This window comes from Bos indicus, chromosome 12 (genome assembly GCF_029378745.1).
Source record: "Bos indicus isolate NIAB-ARS_2022 breed Sahiwal x Tharparkar chromosome 12, NIAB-ARS_B.indTharparkar_mat_pri_1.0, whole genome shotgun sequence".
Classification (NCBI taxonomy): domain Eukaryota; kingdom Metazoa; phylum Chordata; class Mammalia; order Artiodactyla; family Bovidae; genus Bos; species Bos indicus.
Window position 1 is genome coordinate 28,593,902 of NC_091771.1, and position 23,925 is coordinate 28,617,826.

General features: G+C 41.9%; 2 protein-coding genes across 41 annotated transcripts in view; one reads left to right on the forward strand and one right to left on the reverse strand.

The window, feature by feature from the left end:
- ZAR1L (zygote arrest 1 like) overlaps window positions 1-23,925 on the forward strand; it is a 110,116-nt gene that overhangs the window by 77,112 nt on the left and 9,079 nt on the right. For 8 of the 33 annotated variants that reach the window (XR_011569879.1, XR_011569880.1, XR_011569881.1 and 5 more), the window contains exons 4-12: window positions 2,652-3,159; window positions 5,486-5,602; window positions 10,515-10,631; window positions 11,497-13,391; window positions 14,361-14,513; window positions 15,486-16,606; window positions 17,729-19,311; window positions 20,048-22,277; window positions 22,416-22,582. The gene's annotated coding sequence lies outside the window, so the exon portion shown is untranslated. Of the gene's footprint in view, window positions 1-2,651; window positions 3,160-5,485; window positions 5,603-10,514; window positions 10,632-11,489; window positions 13,392-14,360; window positions 14,514-15,485; window positions 16,607-17,728; window positions 19,312-20,047; window positions 22,278-22,415; window positions 22,583-23,925 lie in introns of those variants that run through there. The other 25 variants (XR_011569857.1, XR_011569866.1, XR_011569868.1 and 22 more) reach the window with 25 other exon arrangements.
- The window catches only part of FRY (FRY microtubule binding protein), a 329,636-nt gene continuing 308,186 nt past the window's right edge, over window positions 2,476-23,925 (reverse strand). For 4 of the 8 annotated variants that reach the window (XM_070800572.1, XM_070800574.1, XM_070800575.1 and 1 more), the window contains 9 exons: window positions 22,076-22,242; window positions 20,488-20,830; window positions 17,214-17,363; window positions 15,974-16,072; window positions 14,486-14,569; window positions 7,955-7,972; window positions 5,809-5,919; window positions 4,244-4,446; window positions 2,476-3,134 (listed from right to left, as the gene is read on the reverse strand). In XM_070800572.1, the coding sequence (XP_070656673.1) occupies window positions 2,876-3,134; window positions 4,244-4,446; window positions 5,809-5,919; window positions 7,955-7,972; window positions 14,486-14,569; window positions 15,974-16,072; window positions 17,214-17,363; window positions 20,488-20,830; window positions 22,076-22,242 (1,434 nt within the window). In that variant the 3' untranslated portion in view covers window positions 2,476-2,875. The remainder of the gene's footprint in view (window positions 3,135-4,243; window positions 4,447-5,808; window positions 5,920-7,954; window positions 7,973-14,485; window positions 14,570-15,973; window positions 16,073-17,213; window positions 17,364-20,487; window positions 20,831-22,075; window positions 22,243-23,925) is intronic. The other 4 variants (XM_019971431.2, XM_019971436.2, XM_019971430.2 and 1 more) reach the window with 3 other exon arrangements.

Below are 23,925 nucleotides of genomic sequence, written 5' to 3' on the forward strand. Positions count from 1 at the left end.
AGTAGTGCTGTTTACTGCTTTTTTGCTAAAGGATATGATCAAGGATACAGATGAACACCCACAGGGAACAGGTGTGTAGCCAGGGTTTGGGGAGAGGGCACAGAGCTGCCATGACCTTTACCCTCCCCCCACCGCCACCTTATTTCTGTAATTCCACAATTCACTGAAAGGAATAGCGTTAAGGTTTGGAACCTGAAAAGCCTTAAGAATCAACTCTGTGCATGTTTGTACACACGTGTGCAGTGTTAAATTACAAGGATCTTTACCTCACATCTTTACTAACAGTAACAGTCTTACCTGTCGGTGGGAATAGGACATTCACATGCCTCTAAAATGTATGGTGCTTTTACTGAAATACTCAATTTGGACACTACAGGCTAATCATGTTATGTCTTAAGTTGCAGTACAGCTGCCTGAATTGCCTTTTTGTGCCAGTGGATAAAGTGTGTGACATTCTGGGGCTAAAAAGCATGATGGTAGGAGGAGGTGTTCCTCCTCAGAGGTGAGGAGATAGGCATCTAAAGGAGAGGGCAGATATCCTACTCCTCCTCTCCTGTGTCTACCCCTGGGGAAGTGAACATTAAGGCTTCAGTAACAGAGGGAGAACACGATACCCCAGGAGACTTGAGGGCAGCTCTAAAGTCACTGATTGTTGGGCTCCGCTGGGGCCTGTCTGCAGCTTCAGGGGGCCCTTCTGCTTCACTAAGGGAGAGGAGATTAAGAAGCAGGAAAAGTAGAACTCTTTCACATTAACCTGTTTAAAAAAAATAAACAGAAAACCCCCCCCCCTCATAACTACAGATGATATTACTGAAAAACTCTCTTTTTAAAAGAATAACCCAATCATGGTGGTTCTTTGCTGGGTAAGAGGCCACGGTGGAAAATTCAGTCATGACTAATCAGTCCTTTCTAGTGGGGGTCCCAGCAGAACTCAGAGTTGCCTAGTGTTGTTAACCACAGAAACCTGCATTTTGTGAAATTTCCACCCCCTCTGCCCCCCAAGAGATTGTGATTCAATTTTTTCCTACAGATTATGGTTAATCATCTTTAGGGTAAGTTGAAAATCATCAAAATAGTATGTTGACAGCAATGTCCAGAAAGTCATTAAAACCCAGTTAATAATTGTATCTGTGGTAAAATTAAAATCTTGGATCAGACTCTGTTGTGGATACTTCTAGAGAATTACTACTTATGATTTAGTTGTATATTAGGAAACAAGTTACATTGGTTAATCTAAGGAGTATAAGTAGGAAGACCATAGAAGTTAGATTGTTGTGTGTTTCCATGATCCCATTTTTTGAGTTGGGTGAAGAATAGATGGGTTGTGGTGAAAGAATAGAACTCACTACTTTTTCCTTATCATTAATGGGTCTCTTTCAAAATTTTAAGGATGACAACCTAATGATAGGCTGTGGATAATGAGAGCTCTTGTTTTCTGGTTTCTTGCTTCTGATTGTAGTGAGAGCTGGTTGAGGGTTACAGTCTTTGGTGTCCACCTCAAGAGGTTACAGAGACCTCCTGTTTCCCAGGGTCATAGTACTTGCTTCACAACCCCCTGGCTGCCAATCATGGAACACACGAGTGTGGTACTCCTTGAGATTGTCACCATGGCAACTCACATGCAAAAATATAAATCAAAGCAAAAATCTTCATTAAGTAGAAATAAAACCTGTGGTCAGTATGATTTTTTTTTTTTTTTACTTTAAAGGCAGTTCTAAACAGAATGTCAACCGAGATTACATCACAAAAACTTTAAATGTATTTACAGAGTGAATAAGTTACATAGATAAACTTTGAATATGTTTCTGATGTGCAACAGGTTTACATGCACACAGCTAACACTTGACAGCATTAAATTTAAGGAGAAAACTTAAGAATGGCCCTTTACATATATATTACAAATAAAATGACATTTCTTAAGAAACAAAGTGACAACTCATATTTTACCTTTATGTCCTATTTCTGGCTATCCACGTGGATATTAAAATATGCATGCGTAACAGGTGGAGAGACTTGGAATTTATAATGTGGATGTCTTTCACTTTTTTCTACAAAATGGCAAAGTTGGTTAAAATTAACACTCATCCTTCTGTAGTATAAATATGTTCATAAAAGCAACATTCTAGTAAAAAGCAGCCAAGATCCTTAAAAAAAGGTCTATCTGGACCATTTTTGGTGCGAGGGTCTTAATCACAGACCCCTGCAAAGAGATCCAGGGCTTTCCGAGACAGTAGCCTAGCAACATAAGAAAGGTACTTCATAGCAGCTCCTTTTAGATACAGTAATGGTATTCAAATTTCAGTGTACATTAAATTGTCCATTTACAATTCCCTTTTCACATACACAGGCTGTCAGCTTTTGACCGTCTTACAGTTTTCAGTGGCCAGCTTCATTCTGCCTGCTCCTTCCTCAGCTCACCTCACACACACACAAAAAACAAAGGTTAAAAAAAAAAAAGGAAAAAGAATGTACAAGTTTTAGAATATAAAATATTTTTTAGTGAAGAAAACATTGCACTTTTGCCAATCTAAAATTGTTTCTAGAAAGGAGGGTATTGTTCAGAGTAGTTGGCTTTGGTATGCAATGGAAGTCACATCTTCAGTAGTGAGTTTTTGCTCAGTAAAAGGTTAACGCGATTTTGTGCCACACAGGATGACGGATGGAGGCTGTTCCAGAACGGTCCTATGCTACCTTGGTTCTTAAGAGTATTGCTACACGTGGGAAGTTCTGCCATCCTCTTTATGAAAAGTCCTGCAGGTAACAAGAGGGAGAACAGTCTGACCAAGCCTTTTGAAGGCTGAGAAGACACCGAATGACGTCATCCCAGCACGGCAGCACCCCCAGCTTGGCGCCCATGGGGGATGGGAGGCTCCTGTCAGAGGCTAGTGCCGGACACGCTGGAGTCGGGAAGGAAGGCGGTGAGGACCCGGTAGCTCTGGGCCCTGCGGATCATGTCCCGGATCTCCATGTTCAGCTCCATCAGCTTGGTGCAGATCTCAGTCAGGCTCTGGTTAGACCCCACCAATGCGTAAGTGCCCGTCTGTCCCAGAGTTTGATGACGGAAATAAATATTCAGCAGTGTCTGGACCTCGTCGTCAGAACTGCTTCCAAAGATGTCATTGGGCCACAGACTTCTGCAGGCAGAAAAGAGTAGCAGAGGTTAGAGGCACTGTTATTTATAAGGTTGAGTCTTTTTTTTTTTTAATATAAATTTATTTATTTAAATTGGAGGCTAATTACTTTACAATTTTGTATTGGTTTTGCCATACATTGACATGAATCCGCCACAGGTGTACACGTGTTCCCCATCCTCCTGAACCTCCCTCCCACCTCCCTCCCCTTTATTAGTATAAGAAAACTACTTTATGAATACAAAAGCTTTATTGAGGTAAAATTCACACACTATACAATTCAGCCATCCAAAATATAATTCTGTGGCTTTTTTGGGTAATCAGAATTGTGTAAATATAACTATAATCAATTTTAATATTAATTGTTATTGGTTTTGGTTAAAAAAACTAGAGAAGAATATCAGGAATAGGGGGATTTTCCTCACTGTCTAGTGGTTAAGCCTCTGAGCTTCCACTGCAGAGGGGAGTAGGTTTGATTCCTGGTTGAGGAACTAAGATGTGGCCAAAAAAAAAGCCAGAATGGAATCCTATAATCTTAAAACATTTATTTGCTATAGCATTGTGGTTACAATGAATGTAAATATACTATCAAAATGTAGGGAGAAAGTCCCAAAAAGGATACATTCAAAAAATTAGTTTTAAAATTATTTTGGAGTATACTTTCAAGTGTTTAAACATTTTAGAGATGACAGATAACCAGAACCAACACTCATATTTCAGACAATAAGTTCTGAAACCTGATGTTTCTGTCATGGTAATCGGAAGGATCTGAGGAGACTTTATATAAACATCTCAATGTTCCTTCCACAGTGATTTAGTACCTAGCCCTGACAAAGTGACTGTTAGGCACGCATGTATTTTAACCATCTCTAACTAGCAGGCTTCCCAAGTGGCACTAGTGGTAAAGAACCCGCCTGCCGATGCAAGAGACTTAAGAGATGCAGGTTTGATCCCTGGGTCGGGATGATCTCCTGGAGGAGGGCATGGCAACCTACTCCAGTATGCTTGCCTGGGAAACCCCATGGACAGAGGAGCCTGGAAGGCTACAAGTTCATGGGGTCAGAGTCAGACGTGACTTAGCAACGAAACAACAATACAAATAGTCCCGTTACCTGCATTCCCTTATTTGCCGTAAAGCCTTGCCAAGTTCATTGTTCTTCAAGCACTCAAGCATGGACTGGATGGCTGCCTCAGTGGACGTGAAGGTTGGCTCGGACCACACCCCCTCGACGTAAAGAGGGTCAGCTGCAATGGCTGCAGTGGCCTCCTTCAGGTTTTTCTTTAGGTCACTCAGTTCCCTGGACATATTTAGCAGCTGTTCAAAAAAAAAAGTATTTTTAGTGTATTTAGTTGCAGGCTGGATTTTACACCCCCAATTAAAATTGTATGACGTCTGGTTAAGCACAAGCTTAATATCTCAGTAAACTAAAAACAGGACTGATGGAACTATACTGCTTGATATATGTAGGGCTATGGGGCTGTATGCATTGAATAACTGTATCAACAGCTGGCATACTCTGCTTGTATAAAAGATTGACTCCTCTTAATGTTTTCTATTTAAGTAGAAGGGAACACATAGAGATAAAATGCACTAAGAGAACAGGCGGGGGAGCTGGGTAAAGCTGGGTTTAGATGCCACTTGTGCATTCTTGACTACTACATGGTCAAGCAGATAGACTCTTATGTGCCTTCAGTGCTGTGAGACTGAAGATGTTATCCACCTCACAGCTTATTTAAACAGTTGGGCACATAAGTGCCTAATAAATGTAATCACGAACATGGACCTGTTTGAAGAATAAATTTTTATCCCTAACCCTATGCATTGGGAAAAGATGAAAGACATAATTTTAAGAGAGAGGAGGAAAAATCGTAATGTCACATTAGTATTAATCACAGAGGTAAGGATATTTTCCCTCAGATTCACTGGAACCAGAAGATCCTGTGTTATTAAGAAATAAACCATAAAGAGAATCTGTGTCACTTCTAGGGCCCCTGAAGTGTACTGTTGAAGATAGCTGTATTGCAATTTGACCTCAAGAGCATTTAAAAAAAGAACAGATGTGAATTTAAAGGTTTTTTTCCTTTCTAATGCAAACTGAGGATGACTGTTTTCTTTGGGAAGTTGATTTACCCAATATCTTTGCCTTTCTTCATTCCCAGCTTGCTCACTGAACAAGCTATAGAACTGAAGCCCTCAAGGACAGTCTTCACGCAGATGCTGCTTAGACACAATGATACACTCCAGCCCCAGGCTCAAAATTAAAAGAAGTTAATAAGCCTTTTATATAGTTGTTAGACTGTCTTAGACACATAGTTTTTAAAGCTTGAAAGTTAATCTCTTATTTCAAATCTAGGTAAGTTTTAAATACTGAAGGTGTGTGGATCTCATCGCTAGGGTGAGCACCTCCCTCAGCGCTGTGCCGAGCTGGCTCCCCGGGACCCTCAAGGCTGTCCTTGCATTTTGTGTCCAGGTAGGTCACTTGCCTCGCCCAGTCCTGGCACCACCAAAGGAGCATGGAAATAAATAGGAGACACTAGTGTTTTAAGACTTGTGCTTAAGTGAAATGATTATAAATGTTCAAGTGATTTTATTACACACAGACTGGTCGGGGGCAGAACAAAGGAAAAGCAGTGCCGAGCTCATGGCAGGACCTGGGGCTGGGGGTGGGGTGCTCACCTCTGGCGTGGAGCTGACTTCGTGCACCTGGCCGATGAGCTTACAGTAGGACTGAAAAAGCAGCAGCAGCTGGAAGTGTAGCTTATACAACCTCTGACACAGTTCCAGTTGCTAAAGAGAGAATTTGTGTAGGAAGAAATAGTTACTAAGGATCATTCTTACATAGTAAGTGAAATCTTAGTGGAGACGAACATTTTTTCTTTTTAAAACAAGGAAGCGTAACTAGCTGTTACCATTCTAAATAACACAGAACAATAAAATCCAATCAATGAATATCAGTGAGAAATTCACAGTATAATATAGAATAAAACAAATCCTGTAAGATTACTAAATAGAATTAGTAGTAGCTATAAAGGGACTTGGTGAACTGCCAAATTTCCATTATATTTGTCCATTAGATGTAATATCTACAAATTACAGCTGTGGTTGTGTTAATTTTTATAAGCTATATGTCTTTTAAAACATTTTCTTTTTATTAAAAGTATATTTGAAAGGCACGACATTAAGTGGTTCTAGGTGTCAAAATTTATCAATTCAGGAGACACTCGAGAGATTATTCCTCGTGACGATTTTGGCTGCCACTTAGGGTGCAGGCACGGATCTTAAAGTTTGTAAACACAGGAAAAGTCATGTGATTGTCTAAGGTTCTGTGCCAGTTTTACCGACAATGTTTCTACTCAGTGCTCAACAGATACATGTTGAATTAGATATAAAAAGGGCCCAAAGTGCTTACAAAAAGGAGAAATGATGAAAAGCATGCAAAACTTTCTGTGGAAAGAATTTTTTAAAACTATTCCTACAAAATGGGCCTTAAGCCCTATAGACACCTCTGGAATTGAAAATGTTTTCATTATATAGCATACATGTACTGTAAAGTAAGGATAAACCATGAGTAATTCCAACACCGATGATCATGACTACTGTTTGAGCTGTATCTGCTTAATGGCCTCTAAACTTTGCCTGTTTATCCCAGGAAAGGGTTAGCTGCTAAGTAGAGGATGGGATTCTGCCAGAGGAAAAAGGACAGCCTTCACCAGATAGAACTGCATGGCTCAGCAGTCATCAGTGAAAGTGGGTTAAATATGTGGCTTAAACCAACACTTCACCATTCAAATGTGGTTAAGTAAGGATAAACAGGGCCTTTCTTTTACTCTTGGTGTGTGTGTGGAAGTTGCTCAGTCACGTCCAACTCTTTGTGACCCCATGGACTATAGCCCACCAGGCTCCTCTGTCTGTAGGGATTCTCCAGGCAAGAATACCGGAGTAGGGTGCCATGCCCTCCTCCAGGGGATCTTCCCAACCCAGGAACTGATCCAGGTCTCCCGCCTTGCAGGTGGATTCTTTATCATCTAAGCCACCAGGGAAGCTTAATATGACTAAAAAGAATGCAGAATTGAGAGCTGCTGAGGTGCTTAGGTGACTGCTGAGGTGACGTAAAATTTTTTTCCCCAGATCACTTTAAGGAGAGAAATGACAAGAATTTAAATTTAGGTTTTTAGGAAGAATATTCCATTAATGGTATTATTAACATACGTTTGATCCTAATTTTTAAAAATGACTCTAGTTCGTGCTAAGACCATGCTGGATAGAGTTTTTCTTTCTCCTTTCTCCCTGGCCCTTAGGGTAGGGGGAAATTCTACTTAAATTTTTGTGATCTCTCAGTGCTTATAACAAGCCTAAGTTTAAAGAAGTAGCTATACTCACTCATTAATGCAAATTAGGTCTTTGGTTGTTTTAGTAACACATTTTATGATCATTTAAACTTTTGTTTGTGGAAACCTTTCAAAATCAGGTATTAAAGACAACTTTCAGATAAAAAAGTATCATCTAAAAACAGAATGTTACCTTTCACAAGTTAGGGTGAAACCCAGCTATGAAAACCCTGACTTTTCTAAGTGTTCAGTAATGGTAGTTATTACTAGAAATACCCCACCTAGCGCATGGGAGTTCATAGCAACATAGGTTTCTATTTTGGGAGGAAAGCAGCCTGGAATCTAATAAAAACTACATGTCTTAGTCTACCAAATAAAAGAAAATGAAACAAAAAAGGGAAAAACATGCTAAAAGATATAATAGTCACAGTAAAAATAAGATTTGTTATGGGTCCATGCCTAAATGGACAAAGTATGAAAGAAAGTTAACTTACTGCAAGAGATTCCATTTGCTACACAGCAAGCATGGCACAGGAAACAAAGGAAAGGAAAGAGAGTACAGGGTCAGTGTACTGCATGCAGCAGAGAGCACGGCCCTCTTCAAGAGCAGAGCCGTCCAGCAGTATTAGCATCGCTCGCCCCACCGTGATAAATGCTTGCAAATGTTGTACCCATTCAACATGCACAGCGGTCCAGTTTAAGACAAGCTCTAATGGGAAACGTGTCATTGGAAAACATAATTTGCGATCCTTTAGATTCTCTTGATTAGTTGCTTTGTTGATCTTGGAGGCCGTAAGTGAAAACTTGTATTGCTTGAAGATTTTAGTGTTTAAATGTGAATAACATGTAAATGTAGTAAAACTGTGAAGATGCCATTGGATTAATTTGGAAGAACTACCGCCCCAAACAGTCATTGCTAAATGTTAGTTAAGGCAGAGTCTTTTATGTGCTTGGCTCCGTATCTGCTGAACTATGACTATCTAATTAGCATATAATTAACAATCTAAGTGGCATTTTCTTTAGTCCTATTGCTTTCCACATTGAGAATATCTGACAGGAGTGAGTGAAAGTCACTCAGTTCTGTCCGACTCTTTGCGACCCCATGGACCTTATAGTCCATGGAATTCTCCAGGCCAGAATACTGGAGTGGGTAGCCTTTCCCTTCTCCAGGGGATCTTCCCAACCCAGGGATTGAACCCAGGTCTCCCGCTTTGGAGGCCAATTCTTTACCAACTGAGCCACAAGGGAAGCCCTCTGACAGGAGAGCTATATATTACTTCAAAGGATTGAATGTTGTCTTTATCCTCCCAAACAAGTGTGAGCTATAACAAGTAACCTTGCATTTTATTTTTTATAATTTTTCCCCCATTAGTGAATTTCTAAAAGTCTTCTAGAACCAACCATTAGTCTAGAAGAATATAAATTTGTACTTGGGCCATGTTCAGCTACAGCTGTCATATTTTTGGTGTCACCATATTGTAATCATAGACTTGTTAGGGAAGGTTTCTGTATGTGGTAAGAGATTACCACAACCTGACTGAATATTAAAAAAAAAATCCACTTGGCCATTTCTAACTATGGGTCAATACATCTGGTTCTGGATATTCAAAATATTTAAGGATCTTCTATTTCTAATCACCGATAACAAAAACCACTTACTTTAAAACTCTTTCCCAAAAAAACCTAAATTATCATCAGTTTAATATGTTGTACTTAACATAAGGTACAGTATACAAAAAATAAAGCCAGCAAATTATTATTAATAAAACTATCAAATTATTAGTATCTTCAAACATAAAGCATCATCAGTACCAACTCCCTCACCCCCTGCCTTCTCAGGGTCTCTTCTTGTCTCACTTGCTAGTAATACCATGTGGGTCTGGCACATTGATGACTGCTGTATCAAGTTTATTGAGTAGTTTTTTTGACCCTGGCTGTAAATAGATTTTAAAGCTTTAAGCCTGTGATAAAGATTATACAACCCAAGTTATTTACTATTTTCAAGAAAACTTTATAACGATTATGCTAGACATTTTTATAACCAAACCTTACATACGACTGAAAGACAGAGTCACATAAGAAAGGATTACAAGGCTAGTCTTAAATCTACACGTACAGAGTCTCCACTGTGAGGACTTTTTAGAAAACATCAAATTTGATTGAAATGTTAGTAAGCACCTTAGCATGTAACTGCTTCTCCCATGGAATTTACTTTCCAGAAGCATGGAAAGAAGCAAGTACTGAGCAATTACAGGGTCTTATGTGAAGAAACTGCTGTCTTTTTACTGGTTTCCAAAACAAGGTTGTAATCCCAGAAGGTCGTCAGATCAGCTAAAGGAAAATCTTCTCTGTTTAATGAAGGCCAACGAGACTTTCTGACTCCAGCCTCATGCTAAGGAATTTCATTGTCAACAAATTCCTCCCACCTGGCACTCAGGGCACAAAATTGTGTTTCTTGGGAGCTGGCCAACTTGATGAACACCGGTTCTCCGAGTCCTTCTTACACACTCCTTTTTAGGTAGGCTAGTCTAAGCTGCATTGATATTTACTATCTCAAAAATCCTTTCCTTGGCCTCAGGCTGGGACCAAGTTTGCATTTAGAGTTTCAAAAAGATAGTGAAAAATGCCTTTCAAGGAAAATGTTAAGCTTTTTCCCCGCCCTGTGCTAATATTTTCTGGTATCCAGGTTGTAAAAATAATCCCTTGAGAAATCTTTACAGATGTATTTGTTTTTGGTGATTCAAGATTCTTTTGAAAATGTGGAAATGTCACTGTTTTATTTGGTCACAAACATTTTCTTTAAGCCCTGTTCCTGTACACCTGATACAGCGTGATTTATTGAACTGGATTTGGAGGTATGTTTTCTCAAAATGAGAAGAAAAATTAAGTCAAGATATTAAGAACCCACCGTAGACAAGGTAGCTTTAAAGCCTAGACATCAGCGGTAGCACAGCCATTCTTGTTTGTCTGTACTCTGCTCTGAAAGGAGTGCTTTGCTTATGACAGCTAGTTAGGTGAAAAATCTAAGAATTTTTCTTTTTTTTTGGCATGCAGGATCTTAGTTCCCTGACCAGGGATCAAACCTGCCCCTCCCTGCATTGCAAGTGTGGAGTCTTAACCACTGAACCACAAGGAATGTCCCCCCCTTAGAAATTTTTGACATGTCAGAAGGTAAGTCACAGTATTACTGTTAATATATTAGCTATGGTTTTCACCATGTTTAATCTCTGAAAGTCACTGGTTTAAACTAAACTTGATAGAATTTAGAAAATCTAGCCAAGTGTTGAAGCTTTCCTACTTTTGTGTTGCATGTGTTGCTTCAGTTGTGTCTGACTCTGTGACCCTAGGAGCCCCTAGGCTCCTCTATCCATGGGATTCTCCAGGCAGGTGTACTGGAGTTGGTTGCCATGCCTTCCTCCAGGGGATCTTCCCATGCCAGGGGTCGAACCTGTGTCTTTTATGTCTCCAGCATTGACAGGCAGGTTCTTTACCACTAGCACCACCTGGGAAGCCCACTCTGTTATATAGATGCTTGTGACCTCCTGAGCAGGTAGAAACAATACGTTCTCACTGTTGCTAACATCACTTGGCTCTGGCACATTGATGACTGTTGTATTACATTTATTGAGTAGTTCTTTTGGACATTTGTCATGAATATCTTCCAAAATTTTGAAAGATAAATACGTTTAAGCCTCTAATATAGATTGCACAGCTTGAAGTATTTACTTTTCAAGAAAACTTCCACTTCAGGAGGCATTTCCTTAGTCAGTCTAGAAAAGAGATTCCTTATAGAGAACGACTGACTATCTGAAGTTTAATGGGTTACAGTTTAGCTGGAGAAACATTTTGTCTTGTTCAACATTTAGCTTGTTGTTCAATCTGTAGAACAGAGGTTGCAGGCTTCTCCCATTCATGGATTAGGCAGGGATAGGAAACACACAACCAAGAGGGTTAGTGTCCAGGAAGATTCTATGATGATTTGAATGTAATAAAATGTAGTGGGGCTAAATGTAAATTATTGTACTTGAGTCCATAGGGTCGAGTGTTCAAGTAGTGCTCAGAAATGGCTGTGAAATTCCGTGTCCATCAGCTAAAATCACTTACAGCAGATGAAGCGATGACCTCTGCAGCTTTCCCAGGGCCAGCTCTGCAGAACCAGGAGGTGAGCTGTGCTAATTCACTGAAGGCTTGAGGTTGTGGCCTGGAGAGCCCAGAGCTGCAACGCTTTACCCTCACCTACATTTCTATGAACTTCAGCTCCCCAGAAGCCACTCCACAATGAATTCCACGGGCAATGGATAGGTCAGTGCTGGCTTTTAAGTCATGTAGAGATGTGTCTGTCTTCAGGATGTGCACAGGTGGAGAAAACACTGGTAAAGCCATGTCTGGGACTCACACGCCCACCTTGTTTTACATCTTATTAACTGTGCGCTGTGCCTCATTCTAGAACTGGTATTGTAGTCACCCAATAGCCTAAAGTATTAACTAATCATGCCTGCCTTAAAAAAAAACAAAAAAACAACTTCTGTTCCAAAATCCTTCTCACATATTAGAAGCACTTTTTTCAGGAGCACGGTTTGTTCTGTTTTGTACACGCACTGGGAATCCTCCTCCAAGGCTCCTTCCAGGAGGGAGCCCAGCACGGGGGCCCTTGCATCTTAGTACACAGAGATGGTTCTCACAGCAGCAAAGAGGAACACTGGCGTTTTTCTCAAAAGGCACAACTCTTTCTACTTGGCGTTCACTTCCCCATTTTGGGGCCTAGGTACAGAGGCACATGTTCCTATCATAAAGAAAACAACATCGTGATGGTTGGCTCTCACCTGCAGGGTCAGGAACTCACTGCACAAGGATGGTGGAGAGCCACCCAGCTCAAGGTGGCTGCCACTGCTGCTGCCACTGCTGCCACTTTAGGAAGGCAGGCCTGGTGTTGCTAGCTTTTAATTTTTTTTATTTTAAGAGATGCCATAAATGCTGTTTTGAGGGTATGTGTGAACAATTTCAAGTTCACACTTGTTCAAATGTGTTCACACAAGTTCAAATGTGTTCACACAAGTTCAAAATGTTGAATCAATTAACTTGTACAAGCTGAATAAAACATGTCTGTGAATTGGTTATAGCTTATAGGCTACCTAAGTGTAAACTCTCCTCATTAATTTGATGTCACAACTTTATATTGAGAATAGACAAAAAGTCAGAAAATATTCAACATCTAGAAAACAATTATATTCTCTTCCACAAATTCCACAGTAATTTCTCACTTATGTCACCTGTTAAGAATGACTAGAAATCGGCTACTGCCATTATGGGGTAAGCCTTGGGGTCTGGAGACTTCACATGCCTGTCTGTACGTGGTCATCATCTCTGGCCAGCTGACATCTCTAACTGCTCAAGAGTTTGCTAGGTTTAGTAAGGTAAGCACTAATCCTTCCACAAAGTCCACGCTTGTCTGAAATAGAATATACACGTGGAGTAATTTCTGTCATGTTGACTTTGCAATTTATATCCAGATATAATTTTATTTTCCCCAGACATAGATTCTTCAAGTGAAAGCTTACTTCCTAATCCCTGCTTCCATCTGTCGTCATGCAAAGAGTGCTCAGAATAATGGGCACCATCAAACTATTCCAGAAGACAGAGAATCTGACTTAAAAAAGAGAGCTGGAGTAAATCACTGGAGGATAAGCAGTGCTCTGAGGTCAAACATTTGTTTGGTTTTTCTTTGGAATGGAAGCCAAATGGTAGCTCCAATTAGAAAAATAATCTTCCACCAACTCTGGATATAAGATCAATATTGAAATGGAGCAACACCATCATTTCTGCACAAGGCCCACCTTGAAGGTGATTTCTCATCCTTTGAAGGCCCCACACTCTGACATGCTTTTCTCGATGTGATAGTGTAATTACAAGTGGACATCTCTGCCTTGACTAGTAAGTAGCCTCCTAACCTGTCTTCCCAAATCCTCGCTTGCTCACTAGGTCTGTTTTCACAGGAGTGTGGGAGAGCCCCAGTCTAATCACACCCTCCTGTTAACAACTTTTAATTGGTTCCCATTGATGTCAGGATAAGCACCCAAGCCCTGCATGGTCTGGCTTCTGCAACTTTTCTCCTGGTCACTTCCTACCTGCCTTGCCACACAGGATCCCTTCAGTCTTCACAAAGGGTCATTTTCCCTGCCACTTTGGGGCCTTCACAGGCTCACCGAGCCCCTGCCTTCCACCCTGCAACCCCTGGCACACTCCAGCTCAGAGCTGAGATCTCTGCCTGAATGGCACCTCTGTGGAGAAGCCTTCCCGGAACCGCCCTCTCATTAGGCCAGGTTTTCTGCTATATCCTTTCATAGCTCACTGTTCCCACCTTTCCTTAATGGCACTTGTCACAGTTTACACACATATGACTGTTAATGTCCATCTCCCTGAATAGATCAGAAGCTCTACCCAGGCAGAATTCACTGTTGTACCCACCATGGGGACCACTCAGCAGTAACTACAGAATGAGTGACTTCACGCTTTTCTGCCGAGTTTCTTTTACAAGGCGGCACACATTTATAAGCCAGCTGGACTGAGGTGTATACTTAAAGCAGTTCTAAATGAGAAGAAAAATCTGAGTGATTGCTGAAAGGTCAACAGAGACTTTCTTCACTGAAAGAAGTGGTTCAGTGAAGAATTAATGATTTTTTTCCCTCTTTTAAAAATTTTTAATTGAAAGATAATTGCCCTATGACATTGGTTTTATATTCTGAACGAAGAACAGTTTTATTAGGAAAATGGTTAGTATAGTTAGTGTCCAGCAGAAAGGTTATTTTTATACTTCTGCTTTTCCAAAAAGAAGACCCTCCCCCACCAATCCCATCAACACACCATCATGCTTGGCTCATGTCATTCTTGCTTACTGTACAGGTCTCGTGGGAATGTATGGGATGATGCTTCCTCCCTCTTCCCAAGTTCCACGCTTCTTGGGTATATCAAAACCAACACACAAAGTCAGAGCACAGAAAAGATGAACTCTAACAGGTGTTCATTACCTTCTCCTCTGAGTCCCCGGGTTGACAGGTAATCACTCCATCTCTCGAGCCTCCTGCAAATGTCGCCTTACAGTTTGCGAGCCACTGTTGTCAGAGAGAGAGACACGGGTGAATTCAGTGGTGGCTTAAGAATGTGTTTACTGTAAGAAAGACCTTACAATAATAGCCCAGCTATTTAAAAGATTCTGCCAGCTTAACTATCTAGTATAGTAACTAGTATAGATGTGAAAGGAACCTTTGGGTAGAACACAGCAAGCCCCGAAGAGCTGAAACTCACACTTGACATCAAAAGACTGGCTTGTTCACCAACCAGAATTAAAGGATTACTTTTATTAACTGATGCCCGAGAAGCTGGAAAACAGTGAGTGAAAGAGCCACAGAAATAGAAGACAAAGGGAATTGCTGCAGTAGAATGTTAGAACTCTCTCTTTGACAGTCATGGAAATGTAACAAGAAACAAAAACTTAAGAATGAATGTCTTCTGTGTATGAGGTACTTGTGCAGGGCAGTTTACATACACTCTTTCTATTTCAAAGGCAATATTGAGTTGGAGTTAACAGCATGAACCTTTGAATCCCACAGACCTGGGTTTAAATAACTACTTTTCAACCTCCCAGCTAATGAGAAGAATAATAGCAACTCCCAGGGTAGTTGCAAGCATTACATGATTTGAGAGAGATAACTCTTACCAGGTTATTGGATATATAAAAAGGACTCAGGAAAATGACAGCTGCTGTGACTATTATAGTGTATCACTGTCTTATAGATGATGAATCTGAGATGACAAGAGGTTAAGTAACTTATCCAGGGTTACTAACCCTTAAGAAACTGAACTGCAGTTTGAGTTCAAATTCCATCTGACTTCAAAATCTACGATCTTTTTATAGTGTCTGGTCTACGATGGGAAGTGCTCCCTGGAAATTACACACAAATATTTGTTGGAAATCAGGAGGTCTACATGGATGGTTTCTGAATCACTTCTGTCTGTAACATTTTACAGTTTACATCTTTGAAGGAAGGAGGAAGAAAAGAGCAGGAGCTGAGGCCAAGAGAAACCACGGTGATGGGGAGAGACAGCTACTGAGAGTGGTGGAGGAGAGAGATGAGATCCATCTCAACCAGTTTTGGGTGAGGCGAACACTGGAAGGACGCAATTAACAGTTTTATTAATCAATTTCTGAGAAAAGAGAGGTTATAATGTTGATAAAGTGATACACATTAAACAGATACCCACTTTCCCCAATTTCTTGGTTAGAAAAATTATAGGGCTAAAATTGAAAGCTGAAAAAATTTCTCTTTTGTAGGTATCATTTTTATATAACCCATACTATTGATAGTTCTACCACCATTAAGTTGGAAGACTGGATACGTCTGTCTTCTCCCAAAAGGGCCTCTCTTGTGTTATTCACATCGCCTCCCAAGAGCTCATGGTGGTTGGGTTCATTTGGTGTTAATGAAACTTATATGCACAGAGACACAGACGCTTACTGAGAGAGTGGCCTCTTTCCTGTTGTTGTAGGTATCCAAATATTCTTGCAGTTCTAAAACACTGAACTTGAGCTTGTCCAGAAGTCCACAAGAAAGGAGCTAATAAAGACAGGAAAATAATTTGTATTAAAATAACTTCCAGAGAGACACCTTGACAAAGGCATGGCCACACAGAGAGAAAAGAGAAGTATATTTAGATGTAATATAGAGTGTGTCGGGGGTGGCATCTGTTTTAATAACCTGTACAGTCTGTAATTTTGCTCCACTCTCAGAAGCAATTGCACTTGAATATGACTTGCTAATTTAAATTTCCTGTGAAGATACCCATTTCCCCCATATCAGTTTAGACAGACAGATCTTAACAAGCATTCTACAGAAGCCTGCATTAAGAATCGGCATCCATTTTATGCATGGACTCCAGTGTCTTCATCCAGTAGTACTCCGGGAAATGTGAAGACAGACCTCCAACTAGGTCTTTGTATTTAATTTGCATTTTAAATCATTTAAGATGGAAAGATTTCTCATATCGTATTCTTTGCTGCAAGACAGCCAACCACTAATCAAGTTCTTGGAAAGAATGACTCTTCAGAGACTTTCAGAAGTGAAGCACATCCTCACTGTCTCTAAACCCCAGTAAGTCCTGAGCAGATGAGACGGTTCTGTGATATGCATGGGGGTTGGAAAGAGGTGCCCCTCTCCCCTACAGAGAGCTCGCCGGTCTTGGAAGGTTAGCATTGTGTTTATATAGTCACGATTCAGCAGTCAGCCAGCGACTACTTTAATTATCCTTCAAATTTATCATCTGCAGTGGGGCTGGACGAATCCAGCAAGAGGGCAGGTGGTCTCTTGAAAGAAGAGAAAGTGATGACATGGTGCCTCTGGGGATCCATCTGGCTGGCTGACCTGGCATCATGGGGACTGGCTAGGGCTGCTCTGAGAGGTTAGCTCACCATGTTCACAGCCTTTAGGGTCATCAGAGAGAAGCACCATGGACACAGAGGGAGCACAGGGCTGGGGAGGAGGGTCTCTCCCTGATCTCCTGCAGTGACAGCCTTGGCTGGCCACGCACAGCCATTCCTGTGCAGACCCAGGCCTCTGGGGCTCCCATCACCACACAGCGCTGCTCACAAACACCGGAAGTATCTTTCCAACAAACTGTAATTACACACGTGCTTCCCTGAAGTTCCACACTCTCCGCTGGGCAGGCCGTTGACCATGGGAGTAGGCTTGGGATACTCACGGTCTCGGCGTCCACGAAGAGTGTGGGGCACTCGGAGCAGGAGGTAAGCATCTGGGAAGAGCTGACAAACTTGGATCCAATGCCCCGGAGGTTATCGCCAAGGTAACTGGCTGCGTCACAGGTTAGGAAGCAGAACCTCTTCTGAATATTCTGAAAGGCAACATAATTACTATTTGTAAAGGCCATGTTTTAACTTAGGCACTAGAAAAAAACTTCTTTAATTCTTAGGAAAATATCAAATCAGCACAGGTCCTGCATGTAGTGGCAGGCCTGTGTGTGTGTGTGAGATAGGAACAGAGTGAGTGTGGACAAAGTTTCTTCCTAAAATGTCATTTCCCAATGTGTGGATGCCCATGTATCTTTTAAATAAGTGCTGCTTTGCTTTTTTGCTGATGGCCAGTGCCAGCCAGAATCTTTCGCCTAGTGTGTTTGTCAGATGAGTAAGTTCTGAGATTACTTCAGTATGGGTGAGAGGAAAAAGGTCATGAGATACGACTCCTTTCTATCATTCCCAGATCACAGCTCCCAGAGACAGGAGGACTAAAATGGAGCCACAAAGTCTCTGAAGAAAGAAAGAGTATATTCTGTGTGGGACCTGTCTCCCTGAGAGCTTTGCACATTGTCACCTCATCAGTGCTCACAACCAGGTAAAGAACCTGAGGTTAAGAGAGGTCAGAGGACTCGAGATCATGCAAACAGTAAGTGATGGAGTAAGGGTTCTAAGTTCACATCCCTTTCATAAGTGATAATGCTTTGTAAACGTTACTATTCCTCCTATACTGCCTGAAGAAAAACCGTAATTAGGAAGAATCTGACTCATGGGGCCTGTGTCAGTGACAAAATGAGAACATTTTTAGCCCCAACTTCCAACTCAAAATATCTTTTAACAAAAAGAACAAAATATTTAACCAAAAAATAATTCCAGATCTAGGCATTCGCTTTTCCCAAAGAGATTTCATACCTTTTGAGTTGGAGAATCTAATCCACGAGAAATCCTCTCTGCCCTGCTATGGGGTACTTAGCAGGTCCCCCAAACAGCAGCAGGCTCTTGGTTCCTTATCAGTTATACTAGAAAAAAATGCCAACCGTGCTGCATATTATTTTTATTTAATATATCTGAGAGTCTTGTCATAACGCATAACATTATGTCTTATGGTGGTGTTCGTTTTATGTGCAATTTAAAATACTTGACAGAATGCTGCAGCTGAGAGGAGCAGGAAATGCCGTGTATCACAGAGCTATTAACAGATGACTGGCAGAGTGAGGAGGAGCCAGGTCCTCCAGGAAGTTGGGTTCTTCTCTCTCACCCAAGAATATGGTCAGACCTGGGTTTACATTTTATTGGACTGAGAGGCTGGGAACTTTAGCGCCACCTATGACTTCCATATAAAAACAGCATGTGATTTGGTGACATTGTGCACACAAATGACAATATTCTAACCCAGGAGCACAGGAAGGAAATAGAGTGACGGAGACACTTGGAAAGCCATCCCTGCTGGACCATTAGAAACCATTTCCTTGTTTTTAAAAGCAAAGTATTTTTGCAGTTAACCTCCTCTCTACTCCGTCCAGAATCCACCAAATACAGGGCAACGTGGTGTCCAGACCACAGGGGAATATCGGGAAACTAAGTAAACAGCCCCAGTGAGTGTGTGATGAAAGAACCGTAGACTGTGTGTCTGAAATGTGCTTCATTGCCAGCATACTGGAACAGCGACTTTGCTCTCAATCACAGAGCATCTGATGGTAGCTGAGAAAGTTCTTAAAGAAAAATGTAATATTAAAAAAAATAGGAGAAACACAATTTGTATTATTATTGCAGATAAATGTCTTAGGAATTGATCCAGTCAACTGATAAAAAAAAAATCCGAACTCTAGTGTTCCTCCCAGTACCCAGCCCCATGTACCAGCTCACATGACAACCTGTTGATGTACTGGCATTACGTGGAAACTATACTTTTGAGATGTACATTAAAAAAGTTTTTTTCCTGCTGCATTTACTGAGCGCCTATTGTGTGTGAGCCACTGTACCAGCCACTGGAATCAAAGCAAGACACCGTTACCTGCCCTCCCCTGCAGGAGACAGACACCTAAACAGGTAATTCCAACAGTGTGGCAGATGCCTGGGATCCCAGGTCAGGAGTGCAAGGGGAGAAAGAGCTAAAGGAAGGCCTCATTCATGGAAGTGCCACCCCATCAGGGATCTGTATGTATTGGGAGCACAGCTGAGGGAAAACAGGAGGTGATGGTTCTCGGCAGAAGGAAGAGTCCTGCTCAGGACTATAAAGTTGAGCGTGCAGTCTAGTAACTAGTAAGACAGGATCACAACAGCCAAACATAAATATACACGATTAACCATTACTTAAACACAGACTTTAGAACAATATAATAAATTACATTTTTCCTGAATCTTTACAAATTTACCTCAAATGGTAGCTTTGGGATAGTTTGTTTTTAAATTTCAGTCTGGCTTAATGTTAGGGTGTTTCTGGATTCTTATCTTTCAGCAGCCCACTGTTTCCTGTTTTAAGGCTAACAGTCCCTCCAGCCCCCAGTTCATCCCAGACAGGTCTCATGAAAAGTAAACTGGAAAACTTGTGAGTGGGCCACACAAATAACAGAGAATATGGAGACACTAGCTATTAGTACTATTGGTATACAATCCTCTAAGAATGGAAGGGCCTCCAGGCTCAAAAACCGATTTTACTTTTATATTAACTAAATTATGGCTTCCTGAATTTGCAATTATTTAAAGCAGATGATCCCATTTTTTCCACTTTTCACATAATTCCTTATTTTCCTATCTCTCCCTTTTGCCATGGTTCTTCCTGAAGGTGATCAGAGGGCCCCATTCCTCCATCCAGCACACATTACCATGCCTTATCTCATGATGTCCTCAAGAGAATCAACCTCTCAAAAAGTGTCACAGGCTGGCAGGTTGAAGGAATTCATGGTGAGTGGGGATAAAAGATAAGGAAAAACCACGAAGAAGAAAGAGGTACACCAGAGGTCGAAGTGGAAAGGAGCTGGAGGATGGGCTTGGCTGAAGACGCCACCTGTGGTCCCGAAGGCCTGGCTGCCTGCCTGTGCCTGATGACGCCAGTGAAAGCCGGAGGGGCCAGCGAGGATCACGTTCCGGCAGCCCGAACCACCCAGCACAACATCTCCACAATGAACGGAAGAAAGGATGAAGCAGAGGAAACTGAGGACAAAGTGTAGTGTAAACCCAGGGAGAGACCAGCTGGCAGCCGCGGAGCCTTTGTGGGCAGCGCACCTTAAACAGGGAGGAGAACACGTGGAACGTGTACACAGCACAGGAGCCGTCCGAGTCGCACATGAGCTGGTTGATGTGGCTGCGCCAGGCCTCCTCGGCGTCGTCACAGGCCGTGGGCTGAAAGGCGGCAAGGATGGCCGAGAAGAAGGGCGAGGGAGGGGGCGACACTCCCCTCTCACCTTCCCCAAAGCTGGAAAAAACGCAGACAACAAAGTCAGGAACAGCGTCCTCCTCACCTTTGCCGGCAGTGTCGGTTCTCACCCGAGGCACCCTCCTGCCCTCTCCTCCCGTGGGGGTTGCTTCTGGAGCCTGGCTCTCAGTCAGAGGTCTTGAGATTCTGATTCTAGAAAAGAGAATTTTTCACCTCTAGGATTCCGTAATTCCCAAGATTCCCCAATTCTGATACGGGACCGCTTTTTAGCCTTCAGCAACTGACCCTCACTTTCCTGCCGGCCTTTCCCCAGACACAGGGCACATTCACTCCTGTGCTTTGACCCATTTCAGTCTTTTTCATTTTTCACTTTAAGAAAATGAGAAAAATTTTGAATCTTTTCACTTTTCCTTTGTGGAGGGAGAGTAATAGTGGGTGCATACACATAAATGACTAGGAGAAAAAGGGCAGAGAAAGGAAAATAAGAGAAATTCACAGTGAGACAGAGGGAAACAAAGGAGAGAAAAATAAATGAACTGAAAAGTCAACATTTCTTCTCTAGGTATCACCCTAAGCTGTTTCTCTGACAAAAGGATACGTGTCACCATAACAGAAAGCCTCTGTCTAGCCACGTCAGAAGCAGTGTTCAGAGGAGTGATTTTAGGATTCTGACTTTCTTCTCCTGAAGCAGATCTGTAGCATTATCTGTGATTTATCCTAGATGCCACATTAAGTTTTTTTTAAAAAATCTATTCCTTTATGTTTCCTGTTTATATTCTCTGACTAGATCTCACTTGTCTCAGAAATGTCAGTCTTGAAGCTGAAAGCCACCCACATTAAAAAAAAAAAAAAGTAGGTATGTAGCTCATAAAGGGCCTCTTGTTCTGGTCTTTTAACTCAAGATGGGAAGAACTCCATTTCCAAGCCTTGCCAAGCTAGCTTATCTTCAAAGCTTACAAGGTCTGGACCACGTCCCCAAGGGCTCCTTTTTGGCTTTTTATGTTATTCCAGGGCTTTAGGGCTTCCCTGGTGGCTCAGTGGTAAAGAATCTGTCTGCAGTGTAGGAGACGCAGGTTTGATCCTTGGGTCAGGAAGATCCCCTGGAGAAGGAAATTGCAACCCACTCCAGCATTCTTGCCTGGGAAAATCACATGGACAGAGAAGTCTGGCGGGCTACAGTCCATGGGGTTGCAAAGAGTCAGACACGACTGAGCGCCTGAGTACATTATTATTCCAGGGCTCTAAGAGTTCCTATAGGCATAGCCTTACTGGTTCCGCATAAGGCCCTACACTGGAGCTGGAAGATTCCTTACTGGTTGACAGCCTTCCAAGTCATGTCAGCCCGGACTCCTTTGCGAGGAGGTCCCAGAGGCACAAGCCTGACGTTAAACTGGAGTTGGAGCAAACCCAGTATGACGTGCCATGTACACCCTTTACCTGGCAAGAGTGAAGTGGTCCAGCGCTCGGTTGCCTTTTTCTTCTGCGTCAGTCGTATCCAGGCTAAAGCTGTCGCTGCATTCGAAAGTGGCCGGGAGTTCATTGATGGAGCTGGAAAGGTCATCCTCCTGCACGGTGGCGTCCTCCTCTTCCTGGACGGCATCAGCCTGGGAGCAAAGGAGAGAAAGGAATCCCCCAACATGTAAGGATATCCAGAGGCAACTCTGAAATCCAGAGAATAACGGAAATCGGGGGCATCTGTCTTCTAGCTATGGTATAGTCAATTTGTGTAACCAGACTCAAGAATTCTCTGAAGCATTGTTCTTTATCTTCTTTTCAGCCTTTTCTGAGAGAGTTCCCAAAGAAGCTGTCAGAAGATTACCATATTTGATCCACACTTAAGGAGTATAAATGCTAAACTTGGAAGCGACCCCCTGGGTCTGACCTCCACTTTCAAAGATGAGGAAGTAGATACTCCACACAGGAAAAGGACATGCCTAATACCAGGTATGTAATCAGAGCCAAAGCCAGGGTGAGAGACACCCATCTCTGGATTCAGAGCTCTCTTCGTTGTACAAGCCCAGTGTTCTAAAGCAAGTTACCTGGAGTTAACTCTCCAGTATATAATTTGTAGTATGTCCAATGTTACCGATAGAAACTAGAATTTAGAATCATCAGTGCCTGGCATAGTAAAGGCTCCTGAAGTCTCTGCCATGCCCATGAGTGACCCAGAGCTATTCATTGAGCCCGCCTCTTTGACAGGCCTTCCATACTGAGCATCCTCTGAGCTCCACATACATATATGCTTCACTCTTGGGAATATCCCCTGAAGGCAGCACGTATATATATGAGAGGCTGCTCTTGGGTTGCCGTAAAGTGTAGAATGAGCAGGGAGATGAGACGTCTCTAGGGTGGCAGAGCTGGGACCACTGAGAGGCAGGAAAGCGACTGGCAGGTCAAATGGAAAAAGAGGCTGGGCTTGAACCCAGGCCAGAGGGAAATCATCTGGAGGACCAGTTGTTCTTCGGGAGAGGAAGGAAGGCAGCCTGACCACAGAACAGAAGAGGAGAGGAAGAAAGCTTGTGTACGTGGTTCAGTGAGTCATTTTCTTAAAGACAAAACCAGGGCAAAATAGGCATATGAAATAGAGCGTTATCACGGTTGACATCTGGCTGCCCCTTTAGTATTTTGAATCTAGGATTAAATAGGGAAATTAGAAATGTTTACAGATATGTTAGGGAAATAGGTTATCTCATGTCTTTGAAGGAACTGCTTATAAATACTGAGTTTCAGGGGCTTATCCATATCTGTCTCTTCCTGCTCTTTAAAACTAGACTGGTGCCAACGAGACTGCCGACTGGTCTGGGTTATTAATGTATATAAACTTAATCTACTAGGGATAGGCTGAGATCTTATAAAAACATCTTGTTTTCTCTAACAATACAGATAAATCAAATTTTGCAGAAGCCCAGCTGATGTAAAAAACAGAGATAGCTTTTCAGAAATTAAACTCAGCCTTGCCCTGATAGATTTCTTTGTGAGTCCATGAAAGTATTACTTAGGCAGTGCTTTGTATGAGAAATCTATATAACTTAGCATTCAAAATAGACAAGTTGACTACTGCAAGACTGAGAAATAACATATGCTAATAATAACTTCACATTTATTTTGTGATGTCCGTTCCATGAAGTTTAATTCCAAAGGTTCTGGCATTTTAATCTCAGGTTTCCTTTCTGGTCCCCTTTTTGGCTAGAAAAGGATTCTGCTAATTCTCAGAATCCTGGTCACAGTCCTTTTGTAATGGGGAAATCTTAGAAATAATTATTTTTCAAGCTTCAATATTTTTAGGT